General features: G+C 38.2%; 2 protein-coding genes across 4 annotated transcripts; one reads left to right on the top strand and one right to left on the bottom strand.

Moving 5' to 3' along the window:
* Positions 1–318: 318 nt before the first annotated feature.
* LOC137958904 (DNA mismatch repair protein MSH6) lies at positions 319–13,089 on the top strand. 3 transcript variants are annotated; one of them, XM_068806109.1, is made up of 22 exons: positions 319–391; positions 479–1,387; positions 2,670–2,766; positions 3,192–3,294; positions 3,387–3,440; positions 3,526–3,600; positions 6,263–6,331; positions 6,436–6,519; positions 7,177–7,371; positions 7,468–8,000; positions 8,093–8,222; positions 8,554–8,639; positions 9,247–9,425; positions 9,507–9,709; positions 9,822–9,923; positions 10,179–10,341; positions 10,524–10,816; positions 11,196–11,333; positions 11,533–11,612; positions 11,751–11,850; positions 11,936–12,065; positions 12,556–13,089. In XM_068806109.1, the coding sequence occupies exons 2-22, from the start codon at positions 490–492 to the stop codon at positions 12,774–12,776; spliced, it is 3,933 nt and encodes a 1,310-aa protein (XP_068662210.1). In that variant the 5' UTR covers positions 319–391; positions 479–489; the 3' UTR covers positions 12,777–13,089. The 3 variants fall into 3 exon arrangements, with proteins under 3 accessions (XP_068662210.1, XP_068662209.1, XP_068662211.1); XM_068806108.1 differs by having other exon boundaries at positions 338–1,387; XM_068806110.1 differs by lacking the exons at positions 11,936–12,065; positions 12,556–13,089 and having other exon boundaries at positions 338–1,387; positions 11,540–11,612; positions 11,751–11,840.
* A 59-nt stretch (positions 13,090–13,148) lies between these two features.
* Positions 13,149–15,695, bottom strand: LOC137958905 (uncharacterized). Its single transcript, XM_068806111.1, has 7 exons — positions 15,456–15,695; positions 15,293–15,364; positions 14,360–14,427; positions 14,082–14,220; positions 13,900–13,980; positions 13,708–13,806; positions 13,149–13,435 (listed from the first exon to the last, which is right to left on the bottom strand). The coding sequence occupies exons 1-7, from the start codon at positions 15,594–15,596 to the stop codon at positions 13,367–13,369; spliced, it is 669 nt and encodes a 222-aa protein (XP_068662212.1). The 5' UTR covers positions 15,597–15,695; the 3' UTR covers positions 13,149–13,366.
* Positions 15,696–17,204: the final 1,509 nt, after the last annotated feature.

Below are 17,204 nucleotides of genomic sequence, written 5' to 3'. Positions count from 1 at the left end.
TAAAATTCCAATTACCCGAAAAAGAAAAGAAAATTAAATAAATATTTGATCATTATTATTCCAAAAAATAGTTTGTAAATTTTTTATAATTATTTATTTTTTAAAAATAAAAATAAAAATATATTATTATTATTAAATTTTTTTTTCTAGGGTTGAAACAGACCTTAACGGCTTTTATTTCGATTTCAGTGACACGTCACATCGACGTTGGTAAGACTTAACGTGACCGAACTGTCGGTATTGCCCTTCGTTCGGGCTTTCGAGTTTTGTCCGGCCTCGAGAACCAGAGTTGGCGCGTCCCAACTGATACGCTCTCAAGTTCCCGCCAAAACCGCACCGCGGGCAGTGTGAGGAGGAAGTGGAGCAGCACGTCTTAAGCCTCTCTTCTGTTGTAAGTTCCCGCCACTTTCATTTTTCATCGTTGAAACAGGGCTTCTTTTCTTCTCACTCGCCTCTCTTCCTCTCCCCTAATCTCCAGTTCTTCTCTCCATGGCGCCTTCGCGTCGCCTAATTAACGGTCGTTCGCCATTAGTCAATAAGCAAAGCCAGATCACTGCCTTTTTCTCCCCTGGAAAAGATTCAACTCCTCAGAGTTCTGTTTCGCCGGTCCAATCGAAGAAAACTCCTAACCCTAACAATGATCCGGTCCCTACGCGAACACCCTCTCCTCAGCTAAAGCAGAAGAAGCCTCTCTTGGTTGTTGGTCCTTCATCTAACACTTCAACCCAGGGTTCCACGCCGTGCCTCTCTGCGAAGAAGTCTTATTCTGACGAGGTCGTTGGGAAGAGAGTAAACGTTTTTTGGCCTCTAGATGACGCCTGGTATGAAGGATATGTTAAGTCATTCGACAAGGACTCAGGAAAACATTTGGTTCTGTACAATGATGCTGAAGAGGAGGTTCTGGACCTCGTTAAAGAGAAAGTCGAATTTTTAGAAGACGCTACGAAAAGCTTCCGTAGGTTGAGGCGAGCGTCTTCGGTCTGTGAAATAACAACACCAGAAAAGACGAATTCGGACGAGGAACGTGGTAAAGAGGACTGGCCACTGCGGCAAAAGACTTCCGATCGTGCAGTCAGAACCGTTGAGAAAGGTACCCCAGACGAAGATGACGATGTAGATGATGACTCAATGGATGAAGATTGGCGGGATAGTGTGAAGGAGACCGCAGATGCAGACTCAGAAATGGAAGAAGAAGAGATGGTGCCGGAATTGGAGAGGTCCAATAAAGCAAAAAGAAAAGGGAGCAGAAAGAGGGGAATGTCGGGAAAGGAAGGGTTGGTTGCTGTTAAGAAGAGTAGGGTTGGCGCAATAGCTGGAAAGGATTCTTTGAATAACACTCCCGTCGGGAGTGCAAGGAGACCTACCGGGCCTCCAAGTAGTGCAGACAGTAAGTAAGATTATTCACGGTTTTAGCTTTTGATGAGGGGACAAAGTATGTTGTTGATCCTATCAATGTTGCAAGCACAAAATTGGCTATTGAATTTGTGGCATGGTTGTGCTGTTTAGTCGTTTCAACTGGTGGTATAACCGGTATGACATTATAGTATCTAATAAGTATTGTGTTGGTTTGTTATAAAACTTTGTATAGATATACTTCTTTTTTATGTTATGATTCAATACATCTGGAATATGGTGGCAAAGGATACTTTCAAAGGTCATTATGTGGTATGCGTATGTAAAGCCACACACTGTCTGGGCACAAATTAAGGGATATAGATGTATAGATACACATACGACTATACAAAGGCTTGAAGATGCATGGATAACTAATCAGAAATGGAGAATTTTAGTTCAGATAGATGAGAGTCTTTGTGAAAAACGGGGGTAAAATGAAAGAAGTAAAACCTTGTCTGAGTATTGCCAATAATTGGAAGAACACATGGAAAACTTTGACAAGTGCTGAGACTCAGCTGTCTTTTATCACATCATTTTGTATAAAACTCAAGACAGTTTTTTTTCTGATACTAGTTGACTACGGTGATACTCAAAGGTGACTTCTTGCCTTTTTTTATTATGTGAGATAATTTCTACAATTTGGCTTTTCCAAGTTGGTATAGGTAAATTTAGGATTATTAATGTTGGCAGTTCTATGTTCATTGCTGACATTGGTTGGCAGTGGAGAATATTTTTAGTATGATCTGATTGCATGTGATTTTCTACCAAGTCTTGCACAATCGACAACTTGCTACCGTATAGCTACTAAAAAGCTTCTATTGAAAGTATTGTGGTCGTCTATGAATTTTAATTTGTCACGCATTTACAATATTCCAGACAAAAATTTGTCTCTCTGTTGTGCTTGATTCCCACAAGTTACACATCAAATGAACTTGTTTATAGCATTTAAATGCACAATCCCATATCTTATCAGGATTACTTCTTTTCCTCTTGGTTAAAAGTTCTTCCTATTCGAAATGACTAGGCATGTGAGTATGTCCTCTTTATTTGGGAGGTACTGGTTCCAAAGAGTTTGGCCTTAGCATAGTAGGGGCAAGTTTCTCATCGTGAATGAGATCCTCGTGATGATGGTGAGAATCTGCACATGTTGCTGCAATTTTAGTATTTGGATTTGTCAATCTGAGCTTAACAATGGATTAATATTTTTTGTCAATTGAAATCAACAGAAAATTTCCTTTTTGTGGTCTGTTAAACTTGGGCACATTTTGTGACAGGGGATGCTGCACCATGCATTTTTAATAACATTTTAACTGGAGATGTTGCTGAACGATACAATTTGCGTGAAATGGAGAAGTTCGGGTTTCTTGGGGTGTAAGTTTGATATGCTTAATCTCATTCTCCTATGTTTTTCTTTGCACCACATTTCTTGTGAACTTTGCTGCTGATTAAGATGTTTGGAGATAGGTCTTAAATGATTGCTTCCTTGCAGTTGTAGGAATGGTGAAGATGGTTTTGTAATTGGGATTTTCTCGTTCTTTATCTTGGTCTATGAATCCAATTTAGCTTGCATCACTATTGGCAAACATGCTTTTGATGGGCAAAGTACATTAACAACTAAACCTGTGAACTCAATCTAATTCTACTTTTGTTCTAAATAATATTATAATCATGTTCCATTTCAAGTTTGTCAAGTTCAGGAGTTTTTATTTAGGATAATCTGACATCTTCATCCTGTCATTTTTTTCGTTTTTTCTGTGGTTATTCTATATTTATTATGAGAATTTTGTATATTGCAGAAAAAAGCGAGATGCTAATGGGAGACAGCCTGGCGATGCTAATTATGATCCAAGAACTCTTTACATGCCCCCTGAATTTTTGAAGAGCTTGACAGGAGGGCAGGTATTTTTTTTTTAAAATATTTTAAAGGCTGGTTGTTGTATCTGCCATAGATTCATTTTTTTATAAAATCTCCATTTCACAATTATGTATAGAGACAATGGTGGGAGTTCAAGTCAAAGCACATGGACAAGGTTCTCTTTTTCAAGGTATGGACAAAGGTTAAATAGCTTGCCATCATGTTTATTCTTTCCATGAATGGAAATAAATCTTAAGTTTTGTGTTTTTGATCAGATGGGAAAATTTTATGAATTGTTTGAAATGGATGCGCATATAGGGGCAAAAGAACTTGATTTGCAGTATATGAAGGTACAGTGATTTAAATACATTCTATTCTATTTGTAATGCTGCTATTTGTGTTCTTGGTTTTTTCGTATGTTTTTTTTAATTGTTTTGCTTGAACATTATAGAGTCCTTATAAATGCAAATGGGAAGGATAGGAGATTCTCAATCCTCATTGTCCAATTGAGAGCCCTTTTAGCAAGAATATCAGAAAAAGTTGGCTGATCTAAAAATTTGCTTCCAAGAGACTGTAAATGGGGGCAAGATTTCATAATTTCTTCAAAGATGTGCTCCAATCTCCAAAGAGGGTGAGGCCTATTTTGTGTCCAGCTAATCACAAAGCACTTTAAATGAAATTTGGGGTTGAAGGAGAGTTCTGTATTTGCTTCAGTTGAGTGACAAATGCAAAGAAGGCCCTGAACCAATTTAATGCTATTGTCCTTTTCCCTGGTGATCCACCACTTCATCCTGATAAGGATTTCCTTTAAATTACCTTTAAAGTTTTGTTTGAGCCACTCAGGAGGAACCGTAGAGATGCACTGTTGGGTGCTAATCATTGTAATTCGCCACAAGCTCACAATGACTTTGGATGATAGATCTAGGAAAGGGAAGAAGAGCTTTATCGGTGCTGGTCCAAAGTAAAATGCAATTGAAGAAACTTCCAGTAATAGTATCAATCAAGCTTGATGATCCAGTGGGGTTCTTTTGCTGTTTTTAGACAAAATAATAACAATAGCAAGGGTTAAAGTTGGGTTCAGGTCCATCATAAAATGATTAGCCGAACTTGGCAGGCTTCTTCCCAAGTAATAAGTACTGGATTTTTTTAATCCCCCATCCATGTGGTCTCTTCTGCATGTATACAATTTTGGGTGGAGGTCCATGTACGGACACCTACTCTTTCATTATATTGAAGTTGGGTTTGAGTCTGTCCCCAAATGACTAGCCAAAGTTAGGAGGCTTCTTCCCAAGTAATTAGCTTAAAATTTTCTAATTTTGGATTCTTGTGGGGTTATTCTTAGGCCCTATAAGTGCACTTGGAAAGTTAGTGGAATGTGAATTCCACTCATTTAAATGACAAAATTGTGTAATTGCGTGCGGAAAGTTGGAATGGAATTCACTTACTTAGGAATAGTAGATCACCTCGTTCCTTCACAAAACGATGGAGTTTGAAATTCCACCTCTCACAAGTGGAATCCACTGTCCATTCCATCTTTCCTTTTCGTTTTTTTTCCTCCTTTTTTCTTCTTCTTTCTTCTTCTGTCTCCTTCCTCCTCTCTTTGTTTTTTTTTTATCATCGATTTTGTTTTTATAATAAATTATAAAACTCTTTTATCATTGATTTTATTTTGTATTGTTTTATGAATAATTTTTTTTAATCGTTGATTTTAAAAATATTCATGGAAAAGTTTAACTTATTATTTTAATTATGTGTAATTATTTATTAATTACATAAATAACATGAATATTTTTAAGTTAGTAACTTTAATATTTGAGATTTTATTTAATTTGTGAGTACATATTAGTTTATTTCGTGTAAATTGATTTTAATTGATGATTATTACATAAAATGAAGCTTATATTATTTTATAATTATTTAGGAATTTCATAATTATTTATCATTACTAATTTAATTCATAATCAAATAAAAAATTATGTTATACAATTTAAAAATACTAATGATTTTATAATTAAATCAAATTGTTTTATTTTAAATATAGTATTTTATTTCATTAATAAATTAGATAATTTATATTTATGTTATCAAATAAAAAGTTATTTATAATTTGGAGTGGCCAATAACTACATGAGTAACTCTTTTTCTTAGATTCGTACTAAATCTATTTTACTAGTAAGGTTACATTTCAATTTGCACTTTCTATATGACACACTAGCACAAAAAAATACATTTTATTGCACTTTCTATACAACACATTAGCACAAAAAAGTACATTCTTTATGGAAAGTAAATCACCTTGGAATTCACATTCACTTTCTCTTTGCCTAGGTGATTTACTTTCCAAGTGCATTAACATGTCCTTAATATCAAGCTTCCGAAGAATTGACCAACCTAGTAAAGCACTGAGTATGACACTGGACAAGGAAATTTAAGAAAGTGGTAATAGAACACATATTGACTCCAAATTGTTGAGGATTGAAATGGTAAAGCTACGCAAGTAGTGAAGGAGAACATATTTTGGTTTTCATTTGTTTTGTTTTCACTCTGTTTGTTGTCTCTCTTTTGTACTTCTTTCCTTTGGCAGTCTTCTTCATGGAATTCTTCTCTCTCACTATCATAAAAAAAGAGGGCAGTTTCAAAGGGAGACTGTTTGAATAAAACATCAATTTTCTGTTTGAAATTATTCACTTTCCCTTTGGGAGTCTTCTTAGTGGCAATCTTCTTTAATGGGAAGCTGAAAAGTAATTTTAAAATTCTGCAAATGAACAGAAAGAAACAAAAACTCTCACCTGTCATTAAGTAGGAGATCCAGCCTTGTGGCTTGAATGATCTGCCACTAATGGGTATAAATACATGTCAAGAGGCTGTTCAGCTGTTGTTAGTATGTGGGCCAAGCCATACATTCCAAACTTTACTTTCACTAAAGTTTCATTTTTGAGTGACAATATGTTGGTGTACCATCTATTCAGTAGAATGTGCTGTTTTGAATAACATTTGACTACTTGTTTTCAGGGTGAACAACCTCATTGTGGATTTCCTGAAAAGAATTTTGCAATGAATGTGGAAAAATTGGCTAAGAAGGTCAGTATGTCCTAGTTGTTAACAGTCACTTGATTGTTTGAGCATATCAACTGTCATCTTGTTCTAGATTATTTGGCCTTTCTTACTCAAGGTTGCCAAAACAGGGGTACCGAGTTCTTGTTGTGGAGCAAACAGAAACACCAGAACAGCTAGAGCTCCGCCGTAGAGAGATGGGTTCGAAAGATAAGGTGATCTTTGACTTGCTTACAGCCATTTTAAATGACATTGATTTGTGCCACCATATGACCCTAGTTCATAATGTTAAGAACCAAATAGATGCCTTATACTAGTTGTCTATGAGTGAAAATTGTTGTGAGAGAAATGCCCCTCATAGCGTTGGATTTGGAAAGATCTTATGCTTATTATTTAGAAGAGGTTAACTTACTTTGTTAGTCATTCTGTGACGAATTGAAGCAATGGCAACATGGTACCAGAGCAAGTCTAACCCTTTCTATTTTTATTAAGTGGCCAGAGTGTGTATTTTATGTGGCACATATGTGCATGTTCTCCACATCTTCAGTTAGATTGTCAACTTAAGCCTGGACCTGAGGATTATGAGTGAGAAAAAGTCCATTCTGTTGTTGTATTTGTGCTCAATGACTAGTTGTCTTAGAGTGAGAAATACACTTTGAAACAGTAGAGTGAGAAATATTGTGGGAGAGAAGTCCAACATTTGTTTGGATTTGAAAATATTTTATTCCAATTAGTCTCCTAACTTGAGCTAGTTATTTTGAGGTGCCATCCAACTTCAACACTTCTTTTATTTTTATTTTTATTTTTTTGGTCATAATATCTATGTATAGATTGGGAATAACAGAGGCTGACATTTACATTTGCCTTGTAAGGTTGTCAAACGTGAAATATGTGCAGTGATCACAAAGGGAACCCTGACGGATGGTGAGATGGTATCTATGAACCCTGATGCTGCTTACATAATTTCATTGACTGAGGATTGGCAAAGTCTGGAGATGCAGGAGAACAGGACAGTCATAGGTGTTTGTGTGGCTGATGTTTCTACTAGCAGGTTTATTGTTGGACAGGTACTTAACCCATGGTCTCTTTTGTTCAAATCTGCATGCGAGATGGTCAACTCTGTAAAGTTTGCTCATTAATTAGTCTTTCCCCCCCTCCCCCAGTTTGAAGATGATTCAGAACGCCATTGTTTGTCTTCGATATTATCTGAGCTAAGGCCAGTAGAAATTGTTAAGCCTGCCAACATGCTCTCCCCTGAAACTGAGAGAGTTCTGCTGAGAGATACACGTAATCCATTGGTGAATGATTTGGTGCCATTAGTAGAATTTTGGGATGCTGAAAAGACTATTAATGAGGTTAGAAATATTTATAAGAAATTCAGAGATCACGTGACAGAGTATGCAGATCATGAAGATAGAGTGCTTGATGATTTAGGAGAACTGCCAGATGTTTTATGGAAGCTGATTAAGGATGGAAATAATGGAAAGCAAGCACTTGCTGCTTTTGGAGGATGCCTCTTTTATGTACGACAGGCATTTCTGGATGAGACATTGCTTAGATTTGGCAAGTTTGAGCCACTCCCTTGTACTGAGTCAGGATTCTTCAATGCGATTAAAAAAACGCACATGATTCTTGATTCAGCTGCCTTAGACAACCTTGAGATTTTTGAGAACAGCAAGAATGGAGGTGTATCGGGGTAATTTGCATTGAACTTGTAAAAACCTTTTCAAATTTCAATTTATTTTTTCTCTCATACTGTTTTGTGCTGAAGTGCTGTACTTCTTGTAGGACACTATACGCACAAATGGATCATTGTGTGACTGCATTTGGGAAAAGGTTACTCAAAAGTTGGCTTGCAAGGCCTCTTTATCACGTGGAGTCAATTGTGGAACGCCAAGATGCCATTGCTGGTTTGAAAGTCAGGACTCTGTGACAATCTCTCTGATTTTTGTTTGGGCTTTACTGTATGTTGTAGGAAACCTAGACAGTTTTATTATTGTCGATATTGCTTCAGACAATGTACATTTGGAAAATATTACTCTTGCCTACAAATGGCTGACCTTGGTAGAATTGTGTATGACCTCTTGTCAAATGCTTGTTGATAGACAGAGTTCTGACTCATCTGGCTCTCACTAGTATGATGAACCATGATGTGTATATTTCCTTATGCCCTTTCTATACACTGTTGATTCAAATTATGTGAGTTTTAATATTTATGACATAAAGATTAAATAAATTTGACGTGGCAGGGTCTGTCTTCTGCTATTGAGTTTCGAAAAGAGCTATCTAGGCTTCCAGACATGGAACGTTTACTTGCCCGCCTTTTTTCTAGCTGGTAATTCCTTGTCACTACTTGTTTTTATGCTAGCAATGCTATAGCTATTTGTTGAAGTATATGTACTGTCTACTGCCTACATAGAGTGTCTTATAATGTGTTAATTTATTAGGAATTGACGTGGCATCCTCATGTCTTCTGGTTTTATGAATCATGCTTCAAAATAATAACTTTAGAGTTATTCTTCTAATCCATTATTTAGTCGGAACCTAAAGGTCAAAACTTGCCCTCTCTTTTCAGTTTGTAAATTTGGAATCCACAAACTTGGTTAGGTCAATCTTTCCTCAACATCATCTTTTGATATTTTTCATTTCTTTAGTCCTTGATAACTGAACTGGGGGCCTCCAAACACAGAGGAACTTGAGTGCCCTTTTGTTTGGCTGACCACCATTCCTTTTTGGTCGAAATCTTGAGACATCTGTTAGCATGCAAGCGCCTGTGATGCTGAGTTTTCTATGCTTTCCATGTCTCAAAGACAAAGAGTTCTGTTCACTTTGGTGCAACATAGATTGTAGAAAAATTCCCACACGGATTAAGAATTTCTTCACCTTTGATGGTTTCATAATTTCTGCTTCTGAATTTTTATGAAAATCTTTGCTGATTGTAGTGGGGCCAATGGACGAAATGCCAATAAAGTAGTTCTTTATGAGGATGCAGCAAAGAAGCAGCTTAAAGAGTTCGTTTTGGTTCTTCGTGGTTGTCAGACAATGATGCAGGCATGTACTTCTCTTGGGTCCATGTTAGATACTGTTGAGTCAACCTTACTCCATGAGCTGCTAACCCCAGGTGTGGGTTTTTGCCTTGTTATGTTTCAAATGCCATTTAAATGTATTTTTCTGCAAATCCCTTACTCTAACTTATGTGCAGGCAGAGGCCTTCCAAACATTTTTTCAGTTTTGAAGCATTTTGAGGATGCTTTTGATTGGACTGAAGCCGATCAGTCTGGACGTATTGTACCACACAAAGGGGTTGATTTAGAATATGACTCTGCCTTGTCATCAATATCAGAGATTGAATTTTTTCTGAAGAAACACCTGGAGGAACAAAAGAAAGTGCTTAAAGATAAGTCGGTATGGATTTGCTCATAACTATCAATTTTTCACTCTTTAAGATTTGAAGTTCTCTCTTCTGAATCTCAGGAATGGTGAGATAATTTTTCTTCACATTGCTTCACCTTTGTAGATCAAATATGTTACAGTTGGAAAGGAATCCTTCCTTCTTGAAGTACCAGAGAGTTTGCAGGGAAATGTTCCTCGAGATTATGAGTTACGATCATCCAAAAAGGTATTTTGTATTTATGGTACTTAAAAAGAATTCATGTGGACCTTTCTTTTGCTGCTCATGTGATCTTATTAGGAGTGTCTTCGTAGAAGCATAGTGGTAGCTACAAACTTTTTTTGCCCCTGGTCTATAAGGAAATGTGTTTGCATTTACAAAATAACTTGCGTATCATGTTTGGTGGTTTGTCATGTTGGTTTCATGGAAGAAATCTTGTCTTCTTTTGAGTTTATATTGATAACTTTTTGTGTGCATATGCAGGGATTCTTTAGGTATTGGACTCCGAAAATTAAGGAGTTGTTGGCAGAGCTCTCTCAGGCTGAAGCTGCTAAAGAATTTAAACTGAAAACAATTCTGCAGAGGCTGATTGGGCAGTTCTGTGAGCATCACATCAAGTGGAGACAGTTGGTTTGTACAACTGCAGGTATTTTACCAATGATGTGGTGCTGTAACTGAAATTAGTGACAAGTGTTAGTTGTCTTCTTACAAATGAAATCTTTGGAATACTTTATCATTTTGATAAACTATTAATGTTAAATGTATCAAGCCCCTGTTTTTCTTTCTTCTGGAGAGGATTAACATGATATTCTCTTATATTTGGCACAGAGCTCGATGTGTTGATTAGTTTATCAATTGCTAGTGACTACTATGAAGGGCCTACTTGCCGCCCAACCATCAGAGGGCCGTCTTTTTTGTCAGAAAATGCACCATCGTTTTCAGCGAAGGGTTTAGGACATCCTGTGCTCAGAAGTGATGCTTTGGGCCAGGGTTCATTTGTTCCTAATGATGTGACTATTGGTGGTGAGGGGCATGCCAGCTTTATCCTTCTTACAGGACCCAACATGGGGGGGAAATCAACTCTTCTCCGTCAAATCTGTTTGGCTGCAATTTTGGCACAGGTAACAAGTTTGCTACATTTTGTTCCTTGGTGCCCTCTCATTTTTTGAATGTTAATTACACAGAAGACACCCAAGCCTTGTAGGATATAAAAGACATCCCCCCACCTGCACCACCGCCCCACACACAAACACCTGTACCACCACCACACACACACCACACCACATTCACATTCATATACACACCAAAATTCTCTTCCTATGTGGCTGCCAAATCTACTTGATCACACACACACACACAGCTGCACCACCGCCCCACACACAAACACCTGTACCACCACCACACACACACCACATTCGCATTCATATACACACCAAAATTCTCTTCCTATGTGGCTGCCAAATCTACTTGATCACCTCTTCATTGAAATGGTTTTCATAGGTTGGAGCTGATGTTCCTGCTGAGAGCTTTGAATTGTTCCCAGTGGACCGAATATTTGTTCGCATGGGTGCCAAAGATCATATTATGAGTGGTCAAAGCACCTTCCTCACAGAACTCTCTGAGACAGCAGCTATGCTGGTGAGATATGACAAATGGATTCGAAATTATTTTTGCTTTGCAAATAATGAATGTGTGGAGTGATAACAGTTGGATGTAAAACTGTGCTAGCCTGTGAGTGGTTAATTTTTAGAGGAATATAACTTTATCTATGATTGTGGAGATGAAAATATATCAGCAATATATTTCATGAATTTCTTATGCTCTTAACTGGTGATAGTCCTCAGCAACCCGAAGTTCGTTGGTGGCACTCGATGAACTTGGACGGGGCACATCAACTTCGGATGGACAAGCTATAGCGTGAGTATCATTTGTATAGATTTTTAGGAAAAGAAAACTTGAAACTTTTCTTTATCAGAGATCATTCTCATAAAGTGATTTTAATTGGAGAACCACTCAATATGGTTCCTTTTAAAAAGTTTCTTTTTGACAACTCAGGCAATCAGTTCTGGAACATTTCATCTGCAAAATCGGATGTCGGGGCATATTCTCCACTCACTATCACCAGTTAGCTGTAGAGTATGAGAGAGATCCCAAGGTGCTTTATTGTGTTTTTCCTTCTCCTGTTTATTATGCTTATGAAGATATGTAATCATTCTGCCGTCTTCCATCTGCCTCTGCAGGTTGTGCTGTGCCATATGGCATGTCGTGTTGGAAAAGAAGCTGGAGGCATTGAAAAAGTCACATTTCTTTATAGGTTGACACCTGGTGCATGCCCTAAGAGCTATGGAGTTAATGTTGCACGTTTGGCAGGTGATGCTTCATTCCCTTGCTTCTATTATTTCCTTTGTGAGAGTATGATTTCTGGTATAGAACACCGAAGCTGATTACATGAGCGCAATTGAAACTGACCAGCCATTTACTGGATCCCACAGTGGATCATGGTCAGGGTCATATAAAGAAATTCAAGGAGGCAATGGTTAAAGTTTAGTGCTTATTCCTCTGGGCTAATGATATCCAAATGCACTCTGTATGTTGCAATTTTACTTGGATGTGTCAGTCCAAGCAGGGGTTGATAGGCCTCAATTTTGTCTTAATAGTGATAAAAATTCAGTCTCTCCATGTATTTGGTTGGAGTCACATTTGAAAGGTTGTCTAGAGTGATAGCAGCTTAGTCCACGTTACCTTATAAAAAAAAAAAAAACGGTCGATAGCAAATCCTGTTCTGTTGGTTGCTTTCTGGCTTTATTAACATTTCCTTTGCTATTTGTTTGTGCTTCTCTCATTAATATTTAAATTCCAGGACTTCCCAACTCCATAATCCGAAAAGCTGCATTGAAGTCAAAAGAATTTGAGTCAAATTATGGTAAAAGTGGCCATAGATTTGGAAGTTTAGATTTAACCATGATTCTCCAAGAGGTACTAGGAGCTGCAGCATCCATGGACTGCCATGGTGACTCTCTTGCCAATTATGTAAGCGCATTGGTTGAACTTCAGGAAAGAGCCAGATTGCTTTTACAGTGAAATTAGAACGATCTGGTAAAGCTGCAATTGACAGGTGTATGCATCTGTTTAGCCTCTTTGTTGGACACCTGCTTAAGCTGCCATCAATGTGGTATCCTTTCTTTCTGAGCTTATTTTGCTATGCTGGTGCCAGTTTTGCCTTTAGAGTGCTGGTTCTTTGTCCATTTATCTGTTCAGGAGCTGGAGTATTGCCACAAACCTTCTGGCCAATTGCAGGCAGGCTAATTTTGTATATTTTTTGGTTTGTAATATTGTATATGCCCCCACCTGAAGCATCTGCGTTTTTTTTGTAAATATATAATTTTGTGCCAGAGCTCAAAATTTTTGATTAGTGTTTGGTCAGTAAGTTGGGTGCATGTATGATCAGATCAGTACCCAAAGTAAAGTTTTTGCCAGTATTTTGCCAGTAATCTTCCTTGTGAACAAAGTGGATCAAGGGTCTACAGATAATGCTCTCTCTCCTTCTCTGAATGCCAAACAGAAACCTCATGAGATCAATAGCCTATACATGTGTGGTTGCTTCAGGGCGTCATATGGATCAACGATCGGTAATTCTCGCATTCTCTTGCAAGACGGCCAATCACAAAGTGTTAGTCTATTTGAATTGTATGATGCGACAACTCTTCCCCTTCATCATCGCTGTGCGAAGTGATTGTCACCTGTGAGACACAACCATGTATAAATGTTTTGTTAAAAAAATAAAAAATTCTTCATATTAAATCAGCTTTAGAAGGGAATGATCGGTTCGACCAACAAACTTCAAATCTTTAAATCGGTTATTGAGATTTGGTGAGAATCGATTTCGATCTCCTCGCAAGTGTTTCTGAGGGCTATTTTTGATTTTTCAACACGAAGACGACGACGTCCAGGAACTGGGTTGAACGTATCCATTCCCTTTCAGTGAAAAAAAGAAAAGGAAAAGGGGACTTACTTCGTGCCATTGCTGTAACTGTCTCAGTCGGATCGCTTCAATGGCTCGCATGATAATGTACAATGGCAAAATAATCCCTCCCGCCCTCAAAACAAATAACTGAAATTTTTTTCACCAAGTCAGCAATTACCAAAGGACGATTTCAAACCAGCAGTAATAAAATCAAGAATAAGACGAAAATCTCTCACTCACAGTGATTAGAGTGAATGCATAATGGTCTTCTCCTCCGGTTAGCAGAGCAACCAGATGCTTAACTAGCAAAAGAATTGTGAACTGCCCAAACACCCAGATTACTAAGCAGCTTTTAAAAAGCAATAGTGGAAAGATAAAAAAGAATTCAGATCGAGCAATCGGTGATTTGGGTTGATTCTTACAATAAAAGCAATTGATCTACAGCAGGAAGCACTGCTCTCCGATTCTGATGAGCATTCAGCCCTACCGGATTCTTCTACAACCACCATCAATTCTGGGTTGTACAGTTCAGGATTCAATCTGGGTACCTCCAAGCTTTCTCTGTTAAAAACGAAGGTAATGAGTTTTAAAATTTTTACAAAATCTACATCGGGTAGTATTGATTATGAAGTTGGAGTTTGAAGTTAGCGCGTCCATTAAAATCGACTTGAATGTCCACTGGATGGGCTACCTAAATTACCTTATTGTGACGGCAACATCAGCCAAACGAGTCTTTTTTGGTGGAGCAATGAACCCAGGTTCAAAGTTCTGCCAATTGAGAATTTCTTTTCAGTAAAAAAGAATTCCCCTCATGAGATCTTCTACATATACAAATGCAGTCTTGAATTATGTTGGGAAATAGAATTATCCCAATTCACTAGAAGATATTCAAACAGGATCAACTGGATAACATTAAAAACTAAGGCCAGAGGAATCGTCATTATTGCAGCAGAGCTTATTTTCATCTTGAAAACAACTAATGAACAAATGGGAAGTTTTAGATAAGATTGGGTTTTAATTCTTTATTAACTCCATAGATACTGGGGAAAATTTAGAGAAAAAGCAGGGAATACAAAAATGTTCTGTTTACTGTGGATAGAAAGGACAGAGACCTCGCAGAGAAAAAACAGAGAACAGAATTGGAGCCCCCTTGGCGGAGCAAGAAAAGCTGAGGAAGAAGCTTGGAATCCTCGAGAAAATTACGTTGCCATATTCAAATACGAAAAGGCCCAAATCTTTATCCTAATCGAAATATAAATCAGAAAGTTCTAAATTCAGTAAAAGGGTACGCAAAGAAAGAGAAAATTCGTAGATGAGCAAGAATTACACGAAGGCTTCAATCTCGCAAGAAAAAAATATTCTAAATTCAATTCGGAACCAAGCAAGGAAAGAAAGCCTTGATAGAACTAAATACAGAAACAAGTCCCGTTCAACTGACCAAAAACACAATTCCGAAGCAGGATCAAGTAAGAATGCAGAACAGGAGAAGCACACGTAACTACAGCAAAATTCGGTATCAATGCATCAAACAAAAAGAATCAAAACCATACTCCGAATCAACGTCCATCTTAAAAAAAAAAAAAGAGCTGCTAAAAACGAAACCAGAACTCTGTTCCCTCTTCTTATCCCCTACCTGCAAGCAGATCTCGCAAGTCGTGTTCCCTTTCTCGTCACACCATCTCTGAACGCAAGCTCTGTGTGCAAACTAACGTCCACAACAGAAAAAAAAAACGATCAGGGTCAAACAGAGAACCGTAAAGCCAAAGGAAAGAAACAAAAGAAGTTTCCTTCCATACCTTGAGAGTGCCGGAACAAGCGCATGGACTTTCCATGCTTTTGGTAGTTTCTTCTTCCTCCTCATGGCAGATTCTGCACAGTGAAATCGAAGAAGACGCCATCAATTCGTCAACAGACAAGGAAACTTCCTGAGCTCCCATTTTCTTTCCCCTTCTGCCTCTCTGCCTCTCCTCTTTGCCTGTTCCCTCGATTCTCTCTTGAATTTAAAACGAAGCAACGACAACGACAAATTTCCGGAACTGCCCCTACGCTTTTGATAGCTTAAAATGACGATTGTGTCCCCTTGAATTTTAGACCAAGACGACTTGACAAACTGGGAAGACTCGATCAAGCCGTCTCCATTGTTGGAGGGTGGTGGCTCCTCCCCGTTTCGCCGGGCTTTGTTGGGACTCCTCTTTATTCGGCCAGGTCGTCGATTCGGTGATTCAACCGGAAAACCCCACTGAGGCATATGATTCAGACAAGGAACTGGATCAGTTGGAGACCGCTCTGAGTTTTATTACGCCTAGTCTTCACACACAGAAAGGTTAAAATTTTCTGAACCAGTATGATCGAACATCCGAACCCATTCATCTGTATTAGAAAAATTCAGCCATGATCAAGCCCAGTTCTGTAAATTTACGAACAACTTCGTGCCTTCTCGTTCACTGTTGATGATCCAGCCTCGTGGATACCGCATACATTTCGGAACTCGAGAGTTCTCGGATGTATGTTGACGCGTGGGTAAAACTATTTACCCTCGTTTGCAGCAAATATGTAGTTTAATCTCGACATTTTGCTTTACAAATTTAGCGAAAACAGTGAACAAGGAGCCTTCTCTCTGTTTCAACCTATTGGATAACGTGTTTGTCGCCATTAAAATATATAAACCAAACACTTGCAACTGGAAATTTCGCGGCAATATCTGAAATGATCCGATTCCCATTCTTTTGCTGTTTTGATCAATCCGAGAAAGCGAAACATGTGGATACCAGCATCAATCGAAGACGGTCGAAGAGGGAAGCATTCCATCGATAACGACGTCATTACTCGCTTGAATTTGAATCTTGCCCTTTTTTGCCTTTCTTTAAGCTTTTCTTTTCAATTATTGTCTGGTTGGACGCGGAGCTTGGGAATCATGGAGACCCGTTACGCAAATTTGAAATTCGAACGAATCAAATTATTTGTCTATTGGCACTGATGATCGAGGTGGGGAGGTTAAGACAACCAAAATAGCAATTAAAAAAGGAAAAAGGACGCGGAATTCTGCGACTCTCACCGGTGTGTAGATTCTGTAGGACCAACAATGGCGTCTTTATCTCCTGCTGAGTGGTGAGTCTGCTGACTTTCTGTGCTTATCCTTTTCTTATTCACACATGCTTATCGATTGGGCTTTTCGTCTCTAAATCGCACGCCCAGATGAGGAACTGCTCCAGGATCACAAATTCCAGATTACTAAAACTTAAAAAAGGGTCTTTAAGGTTTTTCTAATGTATTTACAAGGACGAAATAGTCAACCGAAAGGAGAAACCGCATTGATAGATATAGAGATAAACATAGTGATAGATATTAAGATAATGATAGAGATAACTAGTGATTAAATTAGAGATAGACTCAAATTATACCAAAACGACCTAAGTTAAAGGGACGTGCTGACCCGTCCGCCCCATCCGCCTCCAGTGCTGTTATTCTGCCACCTTACGATGAAATTCCGTCCACCCTAGCCGCCTCCAGTGGTGCAACTCTGCCACCTTAGGATGAAATTCCGT

The sequence above is a fragment of the Aristolochia californica genome, unplaced genomic scaffold (assembly GCF_029961685.1).
Source record: "Aristolochia californica isolate CCGP_79_NKW_82.1479 unplaced genomic scaffold, dmAriCali1.0.hap1 SCAF_3, whole genome shotgun sequence".
NCBI classification, from domain to species: Eukaryota; Viridiplantae; Streptophyta; class Magnoliopsida; order Piperales; family Aristolochiaceae; genus Aristolochia; species Aristolochia californica.
The sequence above is the reverse complement of the archived record's forward strand: the minus strand, read 5'-3'. Positions and strand labels throughout refer to the sequence as shown.